This window comes from Zea mays, chromosome 3 (genome assembly GCF_902167145.1).
Source record: "Zea mays cultivar B73 chromosome 3, Zm-B73-REFERENCE-NAM-5.0, whole genome shotgun sequence".
Lineage (NCBI taxonomy): Eukaryota > Viridiplantae > Streptophyta > Magnoliopsida > Poales > Poaceae > Zea > Zea mays.
In genome coordinates, this window is record NC_050098.1 from 212,215,535 (window position 1) to 212,233,910 (window position 18,376).

The following is an 18,376-nucleotide window of genomic DNA, read 5'->3' on the forward strand; positions in this document are numbered from 1 at the left end:
TGTTTCGGGTAGGAAACGTACAGATTCTCCTGTTAACGGGGACCTCGTCTTGTCTCGGCATGCAATAGTAGTATAATTGCATACTCCTATAAAAAAACAGAGGAGAGACGGGGACGAAAAAGGAGCAACTTGCCAGCTGAGCATTTGTTTGTTCCCTTTGACTGACTGGGAGGGGAGCAGAGCAGTTCACACTGTTAATGCTGCATGCATGTCCTTTACTATGCTGGCAGCATGGCAGGATCCAAGGCGGAGGACGATTGTGCGGAGCGGCTTGTTGCGACCGGTGCCGCTGCCGCCCATATTTTGGACTTGGGATGCAGGATACTCAAAACCCCGGTGCCGGTGCCGGTGTGCTGACAGCACAGCACAGTGCGTCGTCACCGAGCCAAAAGAGGCAGAGATCGATCGTTACCACTGTACTAGTGTACTGGCCCTCGCCCTCCTCGCTCTCCCTCACTCTCATTCAGATTCACCAACCCCACACGGAACCATGAATGGGCACACATGGTCCTTTAGATGCTTGTGGACGTGGAGTACCGTGACCGTCTCGCTGCTGCGTGATAAATGCAGAGCCCGATTGCTCGGATTCTCGCTCGCATGTGTAGTGTAGTAGTACTGAGCGGACGTTATCGGGTTTCAAAGGACTGTACTTACTCCTGCTAGTAAAAATACAGATATACAGCTGGTGCTCGTACAGTACTCCGCAAGTCCGCATACATACACAGCCACTTCATTTTTAAAGCATTTTACCTGTGAGCTCGGATTTTTTAAAGTGCAGAACATGTTCCCATCGCCTCAAATCCAGCGCCGCACCAAATCCGGGACAAGAATTTACCACCTCTCCATCCATCTCGTTGCCTGCCTGCCTGCCTCGGGCTGCGACTCCACTGGACGACCCTACTTCACCCTGGTCTTCCACCCCACCCCACGCACACGAAGACAGAGAGAGCCCTCCGGGCGTCGATTCCGCCATACTGCCACCATTACTGACGCCCCCTCACCGCCTCCGGGCCCAACGAGCAAGCCAGGGAAGGGGAGCCGAGGCCTCGCCTACGCCTAGGCACGCCCCTCCCCCTGCGCGACATGTCAGGGGACCGCTCGCCCACGGTAGAGCGCCGGCGGGGGATCCGGCGCCTCCTGCTGCATCCCCGCGGCGAGGCCTCCTCGTCCTCGCCTCCGCCGCCGGCGCCGGCGCCTGAGGAGGGGAGGCGGAAGGGGTTCGCCACGGCGGCGCTGCGCGGCCTGGGCTGCACGTCGGCGTCCGCGTCGCAGGCGTACGCGCCCGGGGAGGCCGCGGCGGCGGCGGCCGTGCGGTCGTCGGCGGACTGGCAAGGTCGGCGGCGCAGGAGGGGGAGGGACAGGAGGAAGGAGCGTGGCGGGGGCGGAGGAGGAGGCTTCGTCACCGGTGGGATCGGCGCCGACGTGTGGTGCGCACCCGGCATACCCTTCGCGGCGGAGGCGTCCTCCGTGAACTGCGTGGTGGCGCGCCACCAGATGGTGGGGAGGGGCGGCCGCGGCGCCGAGGGGGACAGGTCCCACAGAGAGGTCTGTCCACGGCTTCCTCGCTTCTGCTGCCTGCCACTTGCTTTCGATCTGTTCGTGCTCAGATTTCGTTCGTTTTGAAAGGATTTCACTCTGGCTGATTCGTTCGTTCACTCTGGCTGGCGATCGTTCTATTTTTTAAACAAATAATTATATATTTTTCCCTTCTGCCATCTTGCGTGCTTTGTGTCAGGTTCACAGCATTTCTGGTCCCCTTCAAAATTTGATTAATGCCATCAATCTCCTAATTAATCCTAACAACCGTGGTTACGGACGGTCGTCAATATTGTTCAAAGATCAATGCGATTGGCTGTTCGTTGTTCTCTGGCCGCGTGAACTCCTTTATTTTAATATTCTATAATGTTACGCAAGTGGAATCTTTGCCATGTTCTGCTGTATTGATGAGCTCTCTCTCACCTGAACAGAGGCCGTGCTTGTCCCGGAGGGTGACCGTGCAGGAGCAGATATCCTCGTCCTTCATGGACTCGCCGCCGCCGCCGCACCTCGATGCCCCCTTATTCGGCGCCGATCTCATCCCCTCCGGCCGCCTCCGCCGGATGCGCGGGTGGCGCCACTCCCCCGGAGGACTCGAGGAAGAGGTACGGCATACCATTGCATTGCATTGCAAAGAGACAGACGGTTGCTCTTCGCCATCTCGCTTGCTTACACACATCAACCGCATCGATCCATGGCCTGCGGACTCCAGCTGTTGGTGTGTAGGGCAGGGTCGTTAAACGCGTGATCGCTCGCCTGACATGTTTCTGCGTGTGATGCGTGCGTGGTAACCGACTGGTACGCTGTTTGGTAACGCCTCTGGGCGGGCGACTGGGTGGGAGTTGGAAGTGGTTGACTTGCTCCTTTCGTGCGCTAAACGTGACGTGAGATGGCGGCTTTCGTGGAGATTGTTAACTCAACCGGTGCCTTAACAGGCACAATGATTACCGGTGGTTGCAGCCGTGACTCGTCGGTATTGTCATGAGCACCTATATTAGGGTGTCAACAATGGAGGTGCGTAGCAACCGAAATTGACTACACACAGAGAGGTTTTATAGCCAGATAGATAGATTAGCTGCTTACTGCATTTATCCCAAAAAGAATGCAACTATAGCATGGGTGCTTCACTGTTCTTCTGTGCGGCTGTGCCTAGGGTCCAGTTTAATACTTTAAAATTTTGACCAAATTTATAGAAAATTATGCAACGATGAATCTATTGATGCTTACTATTTGGTGGTATAATTATTTGTCGTTTTTATAGGAATTTGACAAAGATGAGATAGTTTAACTTAGGTCTATGCCAGAGTTGCACTTGGGCAGCAAAGGTAGTGTCAGTATTTCACAACATGGGTGCTTCACTGTTCTTCTTTGCGGCTGTGCCTAGGGTCCAGTTTAATACTTTAATGTCATGTAGAGGTATTGCTGATTTAAGTCTTAGGATAACCACAGTTGGTGAAGGAATCAAACCAAGACCAGTGTGGCCATTGAAAGAGACCTCCCAACCAAAGTGAGGTTTGGTCTTGTACATTCCAACGCCAATGACAAGTACGAATACAGAATTCTCCTTACTGAGCTGGACAAAATGTCACGTAGAGGTTTGTTCTTTATTGTGCTCTTGGGCAATGGGGGCAGTAGTGGAACGCCTGACAATCATAGCTCGATTCTCTTTTGGCATACTGTTCGGGTGGATCATACAATATGTTCAAGGAAGAAACAGACATGCTGGTTTCATTGACTAATGGGTGATGCTAGCAGGTGACCATTTATGATCAGTGCCAAGCCTGCCTTGCTGGATTTACTATTGTTTTCTGCCTGCTTGGAGGGGGGGAGGGGATCTTTTATGCTTGATATCATTTAACTGTTACTTCAGTCATAAGATCCGGAGTCATTTCTTCTATGTACGCACCTGCCTACTGATGGCCTCTACCTAAAATCATTCAATATCAAGATCCACAATCATTGTCGGTCTGTACAGGCTCCAGTTAACAGATATTTGAACACACTGTTAATCTACTTGGGTGCTATTTCCTAACCTGATTAACAGATGGCTATTATAGAGTAGATATCTGAAAATGAATTGGTCTACAGTCGCTTTGCCCACTAGCGCTTTTGTGTTCTTTAATGGATCTTGTAGTCTTTTTTTTTTACAAACAATGGTCCTTGGTGCCATATTTCGTACTGTCTCTGCCTTTGATTGACCATGAGAGCATATTGTAGAGTGGACATAGTACCCTGACGTTGATAAATAGATGCTGCAATAGTTGCAGTTTTCTAGAAACCACATTGTGTGAAATATGTCAATACCATGATAATAATAGAAATGGGGAACCCCTTATCAAAAAAATGTCAATACCATGATAATTTAACCCCCCAAGTGATCTTCTTAAATTTGTCCGTAGCCCACTTTCTGCACCATAAATATTACCGTTTCCTGCATATTTCTACTTTAGGAACCTACTAAGATATAGTATTACAGACTAACTTGAATCGAAAGTATTGATATGAAATTTTCTGTCCTGCCATTAAAATGTCTTGCATATGTTCAGTCGGCAGGTTATGCCACTCTTGAACTTCAGCCTGCACTTAATACAAATGGAAGTCATGCTTGATTGCGAAGGGTATAATGCTTAGGCGGTGTTTGGTGTATAATGCTTAGGCGGTGTTTGGTTTCTAGCGACTAATTTTTAGTCCCTTAATTACCAAACAAAGGGAATAAAATAGAGATAATCCTTCTTTTAGCCCTGTGTTTGGCAATTTAGGGACTAAAATGGACTAAAAATGAGAGACTAAAAATTAATCCCTAGCAACCAAACACCCCCTTAGGGTCTGTTTGATTTCTTTAGTTCAGTGACTGAAGTTTAGTTAGGGGACTAAAGTTTAGTCCCTACACTGTTTGGTTATAAGGACTAAAAGTATTCATAACACATTGAATGAATCATTCTCCCGCAATTAGTGCAACTAAAATAAATGAGGGGCAAAAATGGAATTAATATGGTTTAGTTCCTTTTAGTCATCCCTTAAAGGACTAGAGACTAAAGCAGTTTAGTCCTTGTTTGAGTGATTGAGTCCCACCGTGTAATTTAGAGACTAAATGAGACTAAAATGAAGGGATTAATCTTTAGTCTCTCAAACCAAACGGGGTCTTAGTCATTCTTTCTACAATGCTTACTAGCTAAAGTGGATAATAATGATGTAATCTGCTCCTTAGCCATCACATTCAGTTGTCATTTGTCAAATCACTTGAAATTCCCAGCAGTTTCTTATTCCTCGTTTTTCCTTGTATTTGCAGATAAGGATGTTTCAGACAAGAGTGTTACTGGGAGGAATGAACATGTATGACCGCTACCAGGATTGGCGCCTTGACGTTGATAACATGACATACGAGGTATGTACCCCCTTGGCTCTTAATTTGTATCTGTGTTTGTCCGCTGCCATCAGTCAATGATCAGACACTTTGCTTCGCAGGAGTTGCTCGAGCTTGGAGACAAAATTGGATATGTCAACACAGGGTTACGTGACGACGAGATTACTCGCAACCTTCGGAAGGTCAAGCACCCATCCTTCAGTTCCTTACGGTTCGCAACAGAAATGGAAAGAAAATGCAGCATTTGCCAAGTATGCCCATACTTCCATTTCTTTAAACATGATTCCATGGAACCTCTTTATGTTAGTACCCTGTGGACTGTGGTTCAGTCTTAAAACTAGTCTAATTTATACTGTACGTTGCAGGAAGAATTTGAAACAAATGAAGAGATGGGAAGGCTAGACTGTGGCCATAGCTACCATGTGTACTGCATCAAGCAGTGGCTCTCGCAGAAGAACATTTGCCCAGTTTGCAAGACTGCCGTCAGCAAGAATTGAAATCCAAACTCCAGTCACGCTGTCTGTAGATCTCGGTGAAAACAGCAAATTCTGTTGTCCTGTACAGTCCGTTATATATATTATTATTGTATGAACACAATCCATTTGTTTCATCTTGCAGAAAGAAAATGCCATGTTTTGGTCATGTTCCAGCAAACTACAGACTTGATACCCTCTTATCTTAGAGTGATTAGGAAAAGGTTTTGCAGTAACAGATAGGATGAACCTCTTTCATAATGTATCTAGGCTCTATTTAGATTTTGTGGTCTTTAACCTATTTAGATTCCATGGTCTTAGCTACAGATTACCAAGTGGGCTGTACCAAATAGGTTGGCACTAGGCACGACTCATAATGCTTTGGCTCTAGCACTATATAGCTTCTAGGCTGTACCAAATCGGTTGGCTCTTGATGACTTGTCATGACATTGGTTTATATAGTGTTCGTGTTGACACGCCACGAGGTTCATGGTCGTGTCTAAGATGTCATCCTAGCATGATGGGTATGCTATCATCCTAGCATGATGGGCTGGCACTACTAAGATCTTGTTTGAGCTAACCTTTGAAGTTTTTCTGGAAAGTTGTTGAGCTTTTGATCTGAAAAAATGGTAACTTTTTATGTTATTAGCTTTCTAAACTTAGAAAGCATAGAAAATCCAAAACACCAGGCTTTTTTAAGCAACTCCAAGAGGCTCTCTATATGAATAAAGATTTTTATACAAAAATACCTTCCAATAGCTTGTCTAAATGACTATCCAAATATAGTCATCTTCTATTCTGGTCTCGCTATCCAAATATAGAAAACGCGAATGACTCTCTAGAGCGCAAACAAAATATAGAAAGACTATTAGAGATTGAATAAAAAGTGATTTTAATATAAATGACTCTAAATGCTAATCTAGAGAGTGAAATCTAGAAAGACTATTGGAGATGCTCTTAGCGTTCTATATAAACTCCTTCTTTTGTGCTTCTCCTTTTTGGAAGCTAAACCAGAAAGCTATCTGTTTGTTTCGGTACTCCAGCTTTTCATGCTAAGAAGTTGCCTAGAAGTTCAAACAAACATGCCTAAGTGGTGTATAGATACGATTGCAGTTATGAATTGTGATTTGTTATTGTTTTAAATATGACAAATTTGGTCTATATTGATATGAATATTCCTGTTTTTGAAACCATATTTGTTAAAGCGAAATAGTGAAATAGTGTCATATATTGCTGCCACAACATGAGGTTGGTTCCAATGTACTATCTCTCTCTCGTCCCTATCACGTCAGCTCTCGACTCCGCTCACGCCCATATTGTTCTAGTGCATAGCCTTCAACAGGCTATATAGCCTCAACCTATAGCTATATCATCTTTTTTATTTCAGAATTAAGTAATTCACGCATATTTATTTCAACGCTCAGAAATCACACAACATAATATTTTTTATTAAATTATAAAACAAAAATTTCATAATAATTAAAATAAATTTACATGATGATTAAAAATACATAAATCTAATCGGAGTCCTCGATCTTGTCCTCATCTTCCTCCTCTTTATGTTCCGGTTTCAGTTCCTCTTCTTCGTCATCTACTAGACCAAGTTCTTTTTCGACCATCTTTATGATGTTGGCATGGATACGTCTTTCAACGGGGTCCATATCCCTAGTTGATCGGCCTTTTAGAATGTTTCATTGCTTCAAGAGCTTAGCCTTCACTAATCCACCTCACAAGCTCTTCATTTTAAATGCTTCACTTGTTGATCCGTGTTTGTGGCTTCTTTCCCTTTCCCCTTCGTCTTTGTCTTTCGCGCAGTCGTCTTTGCCCTATCACACAAAAGGAGGGGGCATACGAATATACCGAGAAAGAAGCTTGAATTCCAGCTTGGAAAGTTAGAGGTTGACCATATGAAGGCGGCGGGTATGTATGCAAGTGATAGGGATAAGGGTATGGTGCTGGACACATAGCTAGAAATAGTGCATGGGGGACTGAAGTCGAAACATCGGAGCAACGGGGCAGTGGAGAAGGCTCGTCAAACGAAGGGGTTTGTGATCCGTTGGACTGCAAGAGACCCGTTAAGGTGTTGAAATCTAGAGACCAACCCAACATTGTGTGAATACAGAGGAGTTTATAGGTGAGAAATGAGATGAAATTGTGTGTCGAATGAGCTCCACCTAGGTAGGGGTATTTATAGATGAATTGGGGATGAAATTCGTGATTTTTGCAAAAACAAAAAAAAGACTCCAAACGATCCAAAACGGCTAGTTGCAACGACTAGCACACGTGGTGCTGATGTGTCCACGTGGACTAATCGGATCACGCCACCTCTGTCTCGCCCACGCCTGCCTATCGATCGGGTGCACGCTCTAGCGCGGGCGAGAGCAGAGTCACCTAGTGGGCTCTCTCGGTCGCCTCTCGTCACGAGCCAGGCAAGAGCAGCACCCTGCTGCCCATGCTGCAGCCTGCCTGATTAGACATAGTCTTGTGTCTAAACGGATGTTTCATGTTTGAGCACATTTAGAGACACAACACGATTATTAATCATGCTCGATAGTGTCGTGTTTTATAATGCATGTGCCAGTGTCGTGCGACACATTTAACCATCTATAGTCTTAAGTATAGTTGTACATGGCCTAAGTCAGAAAAGGTTTAACACGTTTGATTTCGAGCCAGCATGACCCACAATTATTGTGGGCTGGACCATGCCACAACACATTCTTGTTTAATTGTATCATTCTCGTTTCGAACGACCCAAAATTATAAAGGCTAAAATTCAAATTTTGACAAAAAATATAAAAAATCCAAAATTCATATTAGACCCTGAAATTTAAAATAGATCTAATAAAAAATAATAAAAGACAAGACAAACAAATTTGACCAAAATAAAACTTAATGTTTCTATTAAGTTACTAGAGTTGTGGAATGGCTGCTTTGTTAAAAAAAACTCTTTGGTTAGAAAGGAAAAAGGTAGAACCGGCTCTAGATAGAGTTCAAGTTTAGTTCATTGTCCAATATTCATTACAAAAGTAAAATTACATCACATCCTCTAATTCAAGCTGCAAAAAATCTCGGCATGTGGGGATAAGACGACCCCTAGGCACTGTATTAAGATCTTCTCATATAGGTCGATTAACCCCTCCCCCCAAACTCCTATCTCACTCATATATAGTGGCATCGTAGTCCATGTGAGAGCAATTGCGACATGGACCAGGCTTTAGACCTGTGCTTTGTCATGAGACAAGCGAGATGATTTTTTAACCACAACCTGAAATTCGCTTCTATAGGGAGTCGAACTCTGGACACAAGAAATGCTACCCAGATCATCTAACCAACTCATCTAGAGGTCATAGGGTGGGACTCCTCGTTGGGTTTCCATCTAGTAAATTGGTGTCCACTTCAAACCTATGCATTTTTCCGGTTCTATATTTATATATAGGATTTGTACTGTTAATAGAAGTATAGCAGTAGCTTTCTGATTTCTAGTTGTTTGACACGATGTTACGTCGACGTTGCCTGTAACCTCGTTAGATGAAGGAACTCTTGAACATTGGCAATGTTTATGGTGCATATTCTTGAGATAATGTTATATTCAAGAATTTGTATTGGTAAAAAATAATTATATTCGACTCGTTATCTACCATAAACATATAAATACCAAAACCAAGGGTGGGTATGTTTAAAAAAACACTCATTTCTAGAGCTCGTTGCAATCTTCTTGTCAAATACCTCAAAAACTCTAGAATTGGTTCACATAGTAACCGATAACATTAAACTATATTTGTTTAAGTTCAACCGTATCAAATATTACACTAGAAATTTATTATTCAAATTTATTACCACTGGTAATCTAGTGTGAATTATTATTTGTTATCATTTACGTTACATTTTATGAATAAAAGACACTTAGAGTAAAGTTAGCTCCTGGGTAGAGTGGATCAATACCAACGCCAGCTGTTTGACAGCGCTTCGGCTCTACCTTTTCCCAATAAAAAAACAAGAGCTCTACTAAACAACGTTTTTTTTAAAAAAAAACAACTTCCGAAAAAGCACCTAAAAAGCCTAAGCCGTTTTATACTACGAAGGAAAAGCCATAAATCCTAACTTGACTCGTATTTTATTTAATTTATACGATATAATACTTTCAGAAACAACGCCATGAAAGTTGTCTAGTCTGGTGGAGATCTGTGCAGTGCGCCTGTCTTTGGTTGTGGAACTGCAACATAGACACGAGTTCTTGTCCACAACCGTTGCCGCTGAGAGCCGCCGTGCAACTACAGCTACACTGCATTCATCTCATACAGTCAACCGGCTGAAACGTGCATGTGACCACGCCACTCACGAACCCTTCAAAAGTAGTTGAAACTACATTTGCAACCTCAAATTCAATTACATACGTACGTACATCGGTTCTTAAGGTTTCATACGGGGTCGGCGAGGTGCCAGCAACCAGCAAGATTAGTCTCCCCTGTGCTTCTAATGATATGGCCTATGGGACTAAGATAAGAATGACAACAATCTGTGAGTTAAACAATCATCTAATGGCAGAAACCAAGGTAACCAAATCCGGTGTGCGAATGGGGAAAAAAAGAAATCCTACCTTTAGTTCCAGTCTGGGAATTTTACTATGTATTTCGACGTGGTCTTGAACATTGTAATTACAGACATGAATGGCAAAGACTCATGAAGACACTTCGTCATGTTGAAACAGGAACTTTATTATACATGGGTATACTTCATGGACAGCCTGCGCATAGTATAAATAACCGTAATGTGAAGATGAGTACAAGAAACCAAAGGTAGACTCCTAGCTCTGATTAATCACTATTGTCGACATACCTTTCTCCCCCCAACTAAGTCATAATGGGCATAGTGAGGGCCTTCGGGTCCTCCAAAAACCTTGTATGTAACCAAATGCTGAGGAATTAGCTTCACAGTTTCTGCACAAGCAAACAAAAATTAAGGTTTTTTGGTTACAACTTCCGAAAAAGCAAACCAAATGCAACCTTGTATGTAACCAAATGCTGAGGAATTCAGGAAGAATATCAAGGACAAAATTTATAAGCACCAGGCATTTGGCTAAAGCCACCACCCATTGTGGTTTTTGAAACTGTGCTATGAGCTAACATTGTAGTGCCTTAGTCCTAGGCTGCCAGTTTGTAGGCTAATCCCAATTAGGCAATGAATTTTAATGACACTGATCATTGCACTAGATCAGGCACTAGAACAAAGCTGCATATTCTTTTGGTTGAAATTACCACTCACACTTTAGGGCTTGTTTGAATGCACTTGTATCTACCTCAATCCACGTGTGGATTGGGGTGAAAACTAAACCAAGTTCCACCCTAATCCACTCCAACAGACATGAATAAAGGTGGATAGTGCATCCAAACGGACTTAATGTGTTTAGTGCTATAAAAAGGAGGATTCCTTATTGCAAAAGAACAAAGGAGAAATGGAGCTTGTTGCCAAACCATAAACAGCTTCTGGGGGACAAATCAGATCCTCGTCTCCAGCAAGGGCAAGCACTGGGACCTTGATTTTGTTCAGATGCTCTTTGAAGAAAAATGTGCCAGTCCTGTTGCGCAATCCGCCATCACGGAAAGCGGTCGTAAGCTGTAACAAAACCTTTGCGGGTACTGTGCCTGTATGCCATGACCCCCCCCCCCAACCCACCCACACACACCATACACAAAGTTGTGACAGGAAATTGTTAAGAACATAAATGAATAAGGTTACATAACAGCACAAGTGAACCATGTGTCTGTTTTGAAGTTTACCATTTTTAGGTGGCAACAATGAAATTTACTATTACAGAACAAGATTAGATATTCCTTCAAATGTCCATAAATAGTTGAGAACTAAAGCATAAGGACAAACATCAAATAGCATCTGACCTCTTATATCTGGGAACTACTTACAAGTTACAACAAAACAAATTGTATAGGAGATGCATACAAAATACAATGAACATGTTCGCATGATACTCTGGTATTGTTAAAAGGAGCCACATGGCTTATATTGGTAGCCTATGCAGATTCTTTTTTTTTCTCTTGAACCGGCAGGAGATCTAACCGTCATTACCTATGCAAGTTCTTAGCAAAAATGATATTAGTAATACCGATATGACATGTGTATGTTCATTTGTTCCATGGACATAACAAACGAGTCAGAAAACCTTCACGTGAAACAATTCAAGGCTATATTTCAGTTGAGAGCGGTCCCAATGAGTCACCAGGTCACGAATTTGAAGCAGCCTCTCCGCATTTGCATGGGAAGGCTTTGCCTCGGTTTATCCCTTCCATAAACCCCATTCATGCAGGACAACAGGAGCCCTTAAATACAAACAAGTACTTGACAGTTTCAATACCAAACAGCAAAATATGCATTTACTTACAAAAGTTATTCAAGATAAGCTTTGAAAGCAATTCAGGGTCCATCATTTCTTTGGCTGAAATTTGAGACCGAAGCAGAGACAGAATATATGGTGCTCGAGAGGATATAGGATAGGTAGTAGACAGTAATGCTCCTAGTGGGATAGCAGGAACACGCAACATCTCAGCTGGATCAGCCTGATAGAAAATATTGAACATTAGGTTACACATATGACGCGCGGGGGGGGGGGGGGGGGGGGGGGGGCGCAAAGCTGTTTGATGGTTAACTTACAAACGGCAATAGCAACTTGAGTGAGGAATTGGATGTTGTGTAGTCAACTGATGAAGCCAATGTAACAATTGCTGCCAGCTCTGGCTCAGCCCCTTTGGATCCTTATAAAGCACAACCCGATAAATTAGTTCCATATAATGGTAAGAATTTTAAACAACCTGAGCAGAACAAATATCAAAAAGAGACGAGCTACCAATTACACTGACATCTGATGTAAAAAAGGAATGGAGATGGAACCACGAAAAAAAGAAAACATAACTGATGGTGTGCTGTCAAATTGTCAATGATGAAAGATGTCATTTGGTCTCTGCACAGAACTAGTCACATTTCATATGTGAATATGATAGATTACTATTTAAACTGACACATTGTGCCCAAGCCTCAAGGTAACTACTGGCTTCAGATCATAGAGTGATGACATGGTCCTTTGATTCAAATGGTATTCTTATGCTAGGTATTTTTTGTTGAAACTAACAGAGCCAGGAATTAAAAGACCATGAGAATTCAAGTGGAAGCTATTTAAACAAGGATGATTCCTGACAAATTTAAGTATGCAAACGTCCAGCAAGCTATCAGTAATGCCTCAGCCACTTTCAAAGATGTACCAACAAATAGTTCTCTGCTATGGTTTCAGAGAAAGAAAACCAAACCTACCAACAAATGGTTCTCTGCTATGGTTTTGAAGAAAGAAATTACCAACCCAGTGCTCATTTTACATATGGCATTAATCTAGAAGGGAGCAACTTCTGTACAGTATGAGGGACAGGGAGAGGATATTCTAAAGATTTTTGAGAGTCAACATTAATTAACATTGCTAATCCCCTGGGTGTCAGGGAGCAGAGGTAACTAATGAACTGGGAAGGGCGTACAAGAAATGAAATGAATGATGATAATTCATCATTTTAATAACTCCAGTAACATGATATTAATGTTATGAGGAAACAGCATCAGGAGAAAAAAAATGGACAAAGATTTAGCACGAATGGTGCTTTACTGCTTTTTTTTGCATTTGTGATAGGCTGAGGGGTTGTGCAGAAGCCATTTTGATAGATCAGGATGTCACGTGGTAGAGATAATTGCAGTAGATGAGGAGAACCATTGTTATCCTAGGAGAAGTGAAAATAACATGCCAGACAGGATAATCACAATATATTCTGATCACATGACTTTGGAATTTGGATTTGTACTTAATATTTGCATGCAGTACGCAATGGTCAAACATGATGAGACCAGGGGAAGTTTTTTGAAGTTCCAGATCTTGGTATCAAGATGAATAAAATTTGCAGTAATTTATGTGTTTGTGATAATATCCACAGCTACCAAAGGTATTGCTTGATTTGTTACACTTACACTACAGCCTTACTAGTTGACGACATACCTTCCTTTCAAGTAAAAGAAAAACTTCACCAGCACGGCTAGATATGTACGAGGAGAAAAGGAGACATGTCAACAAAACATACCACACTTTGAAACCATTGCATACAATAAGATTCCTCCCATGGAATGACCAATAGCAAGCAATTTCCCATCCTTTGGTACACTCTGTTTTCTTATGTAATCCATCTGAACAAACAGAAAATATTGCACGCTTCTTAAAGGTGTTTCCAATGTACCATTTGAGTAGTATACATGAAAGAATGCCTACAAACCGCAGCAGGTACATCCTCCTCCAGATAATGGTCAAAGTCCCAATCATAGCTTATAATAAGCTCCAACTGTTTCTGTAGGTCTTCTATGGTTGCCGAGAGCCGTTCTTGCCAGCCAAACAGCTTAGGGGAAACACTTCGTTGGTTTTCCCCCAGAATCTTCACAAGGCGCTGGCTTAAATTGCTAATTTGATCAGATATCACTGATGTCTGTGGCAATTCCAACAAACCTAAAATCCTTTGTGAAACCTCCTCAAGGCTAGCTACGGAGGCAGCAGGAGCAAGTTCTGACACTCGATCAAAAAAACTGTCAGCTATGTTTTTCAGCCGGCTATCTTTTACATAACCTGAGAATGTTTCACCCAATTGTGCCAAAGCATTTGACAACTTTGTCACCAGCTGTGGTTCTTCTGATATACTTGTTCCTACCATGTTCTTATCTGTTATTACTGGAACTTCAGAAATTTGAGGTTGAGAACTGGACATATTCTCAGCAGGAACAGCAATACTTGCTTTTGTTGTAGAACTTTCATCAAAATTAGGATCAGGAGTGATGTCAGACTTGGTGTTAGTTGCAGCTAGTTCTGATTCACGCGTGCTTAGGCCAGCACCACGCACTTCAACAATCCATGTATCAAATCCTTGCATGGACATATGACGAGCAAATGATGCCTGACAGCATTTCATATCAACTACCATCAGGGGTCAAAGGGAAGCCATAACAAGAAAACTATAACCGTGAACAATAATAACAATACAAAGAAAACAGTTAGTCCATCCCATATTATAGGTCGTTTTGTCTTTTTTATGTGCATGGGTTGATAATATACTATGTTTCTAGAGAAGCCAAAACAACCTAGTATAATTTAGAACGGAGGGAGTAAGTAATTCATAATTTCTGTTCTTGAGTGTAACATGTAACCAGAAAGCAACCAAAGCCAGAATTAAGAAATCACAATAAGAATACCATTGTTAATTTATTATACAGAAATTAAAATTATTATAAATAATTCATTTCCTGCTTGTAGAAAAGCAATAACATCATACATGGGCAGCCACTAGGACATTAAGATAGTGCACAAAAGAAACTAACTAGCATGTTGTCGTTTAAGGTTAATTTTCAGCGCTGCTATATACTCCCTCCGTCCACAAATGTTTGTCGCTATGATATTCATAAAGTTTAACTAGATTTATAGAATATATTAGCAATATTTATATCTTCAAATAACTTTACTACAAAAATAGAATCAAAGATCTATCTAATGATACTAATTATGTAATATAAATATTAATATTTTATTATATAAATGTGGTCAAAGTTAAAAATGTTTGGCTCCTCCAAATGTGAGAACGACCAACATTTGTGGATGGAGGGAGTAGCTGGCAAGTTTATATTTCACAAGGGAAAAGTTTTGCCAGTAGCATCCAAACTCCAGCAATAATTATATCAGTTACAGAAATACTCATTTTTTCTCATTAAAGTTCAGTATGCTACATATTTCTTGTTATCACTAAATTCCATTCTACCCCCTTCCAAATTATAATTCACTTTGGTTTTGTCCTAAGTAGCACATTCTTTAGTTTTCATCAAGTTTATAGAAAAAATCACCAACATCTAGAACATCAAATTAGCTTTATTAGATTCTTCATGAAATATGTTTTGACAGAGAATCTGTTCAAAATTGTAGAATTTGATATATTTTTCTAATAACTTGGCCAAAATTTGAAAAGTTTGACTTAGGATAAAGTCAAAGTGAATTATAATTTGGAATTGAGGGAATATATATGAACTTTTATCATTTTGAAGTCGTGTCACTATCTGGTTGGTTGATCTCTCTTTGCCCATTGCACGTGCTACCGATGTATTTCCATTAGAATTTTGTTTGCTCAGAACTAAGCTACTTCTGAATTCAGAACTAAGAAGTTCTACCTGTTCCTTATTTGATTTTCCTTTTTTTTTGGAACAGCAGCAGATTCTGCATTTGGAGCACTAAACAAAGCCAGTTTCTCTATGAGTAGTGTCCTGATTCGCAGCGACTCATAATTCATGACATGTCAAATTTTGTTCACAGAGAACAACTACATACTACACACTATTTGCAGGGTAGTTTATGGAGACACCACACCAGTAGACAATAGCGTCATTATGAACTAGCTCACTGCCTCACTCACCCCAGGCGACAGGTCGAACCCAATGGCGTTCGTGGCCACTCCAGACAGCAGCATCAGCGGGTGATTCCTCTTTGGCGCCTGTGCAAACGAAACCACCACACAGAATCAGCAACAAAAAAACAAGCGAAGCACCACCAATCACATTCCCATATAAGCAGTCATCTATATTAACTCATCACCTCAGGCGGCGGAAGGTACCGCCATAGCGCGAGCCGCCACTCGGTGCCCGGTACGGGCGCGTAGTGCAGCTCGTCGGCCGTGCATGTAGCGGGCTTCTCCGCCACATGCTCGCATGCTGCTGCGGCGGCAGAGGCGATTGATCCCGTTTGCGAGGGCGAGGGCGGCGGCGACGCGCGGGAGGAGGCGAACGCGCGGAACCGCGGAGGTGGCGGGGTCGCGCACGGGGAGGCGCGGGAGGCCCTGGAGGAGGAGAGATGCGCGACGGCAGCAGCCGCGAGGAAGGCGCGGAGGTCGGACGCGTGCGGCAGCCACATGGTGTCGGTCTGCCTCGCTCGATCGGCCTCGGCGGTTGAGACCCTGAGTTCTGGTGTGCGTGTGTCGTCCCCATCCTTTCCTCAATCCTCACCCGTTTTGGTCCGTGCCCGATTCCTTGTGCTCGGTGAACCGAGTATATTTGTTCGATCAACCAGTGGCACCACTAGGCTGAAAAAAAAACTAGAGTCCCGCGAGTCCGCTCGAACTTGAATGGTTTAGAATGGCTCGTGAGTCTCTGGCGAGTCTAAAATCTATTTTTTTTTAGTTCGGCGGAGGGGCAAGTCGAGCTTAAGCCAATTAGTTGTCAAATTAATTAATCTGCAAAATAACAATGAATATTGGATAATTCTATAGATAATAGGGTTATTTCTTAGCTTTTGATGATGAATTTATAATATTTCATAATTTAGATTACTCGTGATATTGAATGATGATTTTATATTCCACTTATATATTATTAATTATTTTATAATGTAATAATATTTATCAGGGTGTGGCTCGCGAGACGAACTGAGGCTCACCTCGTTTCCAATCCTAGGCCTCACACTAATCCCTAACCTAATAACAACTAGTATATAACCTATGTTAATGTTACGATCTTAGTGTTGGGATCATGCTTCGTCGTCGAAGGTCCTGCAGGAAGAAGTTGTCTGTACGTGATGCCGAAGGGTGCCGTTCATGAAGCTTCGGAATTACAAACCGACTTAAAGATAGAATGACCTTTTAGTCCATAAGAGTTTGAGTCGTTGTTGTAAACTTTTATGAGGGGTATGATTGTAATTGCTCACAGGCTATGTCATGTGCCTATAAATAGTGAACATTATTCCTTTACTGTTCAGGCATTCCTGTAATTGTAGTCGCATCACTCGGAAATTATTCTTTGCCAAGGCATAGGTATAAATATATCTAAATATTATATTTGAATATATCAAGTTTATATAATATGTAAATGATGTTGTCTACTCATAATTTACTTGTCTTTAATGCTTTATATCTTGCAGTATTTTATATATTCTCTGAGAATTCAATTACGAAGATTCAACCTTCGTAATTGTGTCATTTTAACCTTCGTCCGAAGTTCATTAAATCCTTGAGGAAATAATGTTTCAGCGGACGAAGGGCATTAACATTTAACATTTTATGTTGTCTTGTTCTTAAAGCATAGCATTTGAGAACAAGTCCCCAACACTTAGGAAGGGAAGCGAAGGGGAGGGATCGACGACGACGATAGCAGCGACAACACGAGGGGAGAGGTTGATGGCGACGACGACGACGACACGAGTGAGGGAGAGGATGGGAGAAGGGATGCGTGGAGAGGCTGAGAGATGAGGGATGATCCAAATAATATTATCCATTAGATTTGAGTGGGTAATGCAGAGTGGGGTATTCAGTTAACTGTATCGTTGGTTTTGATGTTGTGTTAAGTCTGGCTGTAATTTGTTTGATGGATTTAGTGGAGATTACGAGCGTGGAAGTGATTTGGTTGGGTGAGTTTTGCAAAATTTAATATTTTAAAAATGATATAAAAATAACAAATTGTTGAGTTATAGTATGTAGGAAGAGCTAAATAGGAGAATGACTGGAGAACATCTTACTGTTTGGTGACCTCAACTAGTCGTAGCGCGCTAGGCAAATAGTTAAAATAGCCGTTGGAGAGGCTGTCTGGTTGTAACGCCCCGAATTTTTGCAGTTGAATTTTTTCTTTTCTTTACTCGCCAAAATTCGGGCGTTACCTTTCCTTTTCTTTTTCCCTCGCTAAACCTTGACCTTTTCCAAAGTTCTAGCGGGATTCGGTTTGGATTTCCCGTGTAAGAAAAACCCTAAATGCTTTATGTTGCTCGATGCACCATGCCGAACCTTGCATTTCCTTTGATTGCTTTGAAAGTGCAAATGCATTCATGTAGAAGAATCGGATTTCGAAAATGTTTTCTTTCTCTTTTCTTTCTCTTTTCTCTCTCTCTTCCTTTTTTTTTCTCTCTCCCGCGCCGTGGGCCGACCCCGGCCGGCCCAGCCGCCCCTGCGCGCCC

At 42.2% G+C, this 18,376-nt stretch overlaps 2 protein-coding genes across 4 annotated transcripts; one reads left to right on the plus strand and one right to left on the minus strand.

Annotated features, from left to right (window-relative positions):
* The first annotated feature begins 933 nt into the window (after positions 1-933).
* LOC100281993 (uncharacterized) lies at positions 934-5,541 on the plus strand. The gene is made up of 5 exons (NM_001154908.2): positions 934-1,545; positions 1,968-2,141; positions 4,826-4,921; positions 5,002-5,151; positions 5,266-5,541. Exons 1-5 carry the CDS (start codon positions 1,084-1,086, stop codon positions 5,395-5,397), a joined length of 1,014 nt encoding a protein of 337 aa, NP_001148380.2. The 5' UTR covers positions 934-1,083; the 3' UTR covers positions 5,398-5,541.
* A 3,923-nt stretch (positions 5,542-9,464) lies between these two features.
* LOC100191626 (uncharacterized) lies at positions 9,465-16,453 on the minus strand. 3 transcript variants are annotated; one of them, XM_035965616.1, is made up of 10 exons: positions 16,034-16,453; positions 15,855-15,932; positions 13,686-14,354; positions 13,497-13,599; positions 12,037-12,137; positions 11,768-11,942; positions 10,845-10,948; positions 10,210-10,310; positions 9,971-10,117; positions 9,465-9,867 (listed from the first exon to the last, which is right to left on the minus strand). In XM_035965616.1, coding segments are annotated over exons 1-7 (1,443 nt in total). In that variant the 5' UTR covers positions 16,349-16,453; the 3' UTR covers positions 9,465-9,867; positions 9,971-10,117; positions 10,210-10,310; positions 10,845-10,946. The 3 variants fall into 3 exon arrangements, with proteins under 3 accessions (XP_035821509.1, NP_001130527.1, XP_020405022.1); NM_001137055.3 differs by having other exon boundaries at positions 9,547-9,867; positions 10,845-11,015; positions 16,034-16,442; XM_020549433.3 differs by lacking the exons at positions 9,465-9,867; positions 9,971-10,117; positions 10,210-10,310; positions 10,845-10,948 and adding an exon at positions 11,138-11,668.
* Positions 16,454-18,376: the final 1,923 nt, after the last annotated feature.

Excerpts from the sequence above, each read along its gene's own strand:
- LOC100281993 (NM_001154908.2), top strand. The coding sequence starts at position 1,084 with ATGTCAGGGGACCGCTCGCCCACGGTAGAGCGCCGGCGGGGGATCCGG. Across the intron at positions 2,142-4,825 it reads CCGGAGGACTCGAGGAAGAG|ATAAGGATGTTTCAGACAAG; the intron begins GTACGGCATACC and ends TTGTATTTGCAG. Across the intron at positions 4,922-5,001 it reads TTGATAACATGACATACGAG|GAGTTGCTCGAGCTTGGAGA; the intron begins GTATGTACCCCC and ends TTTGCTTCGCAG.
- LOC100191626 (NM_001137055.3), bottom strand. The coding sequence starts at position 16,348 with ATGTGGCTGCCGCACGCGTCCGACCTCCGCGCCTTCCTCGCGGCTGCT. Across the intron at positions 11,943-12,036 it reads TCAAGTTGCTATTGCCGTTT|GCTGATCCAGCTGAGATGTT; the intron begins GTAAGTTAACCA and ends ATTTTCTATCAG. Across the intron at positions 10,118-10,209 it reads ACTTAGTTGGGGGGAGAAAG|GCTGTCCATGAAGTATACCC; the intron begins GTATGTCGACAA and ends TACTATGCGCAG.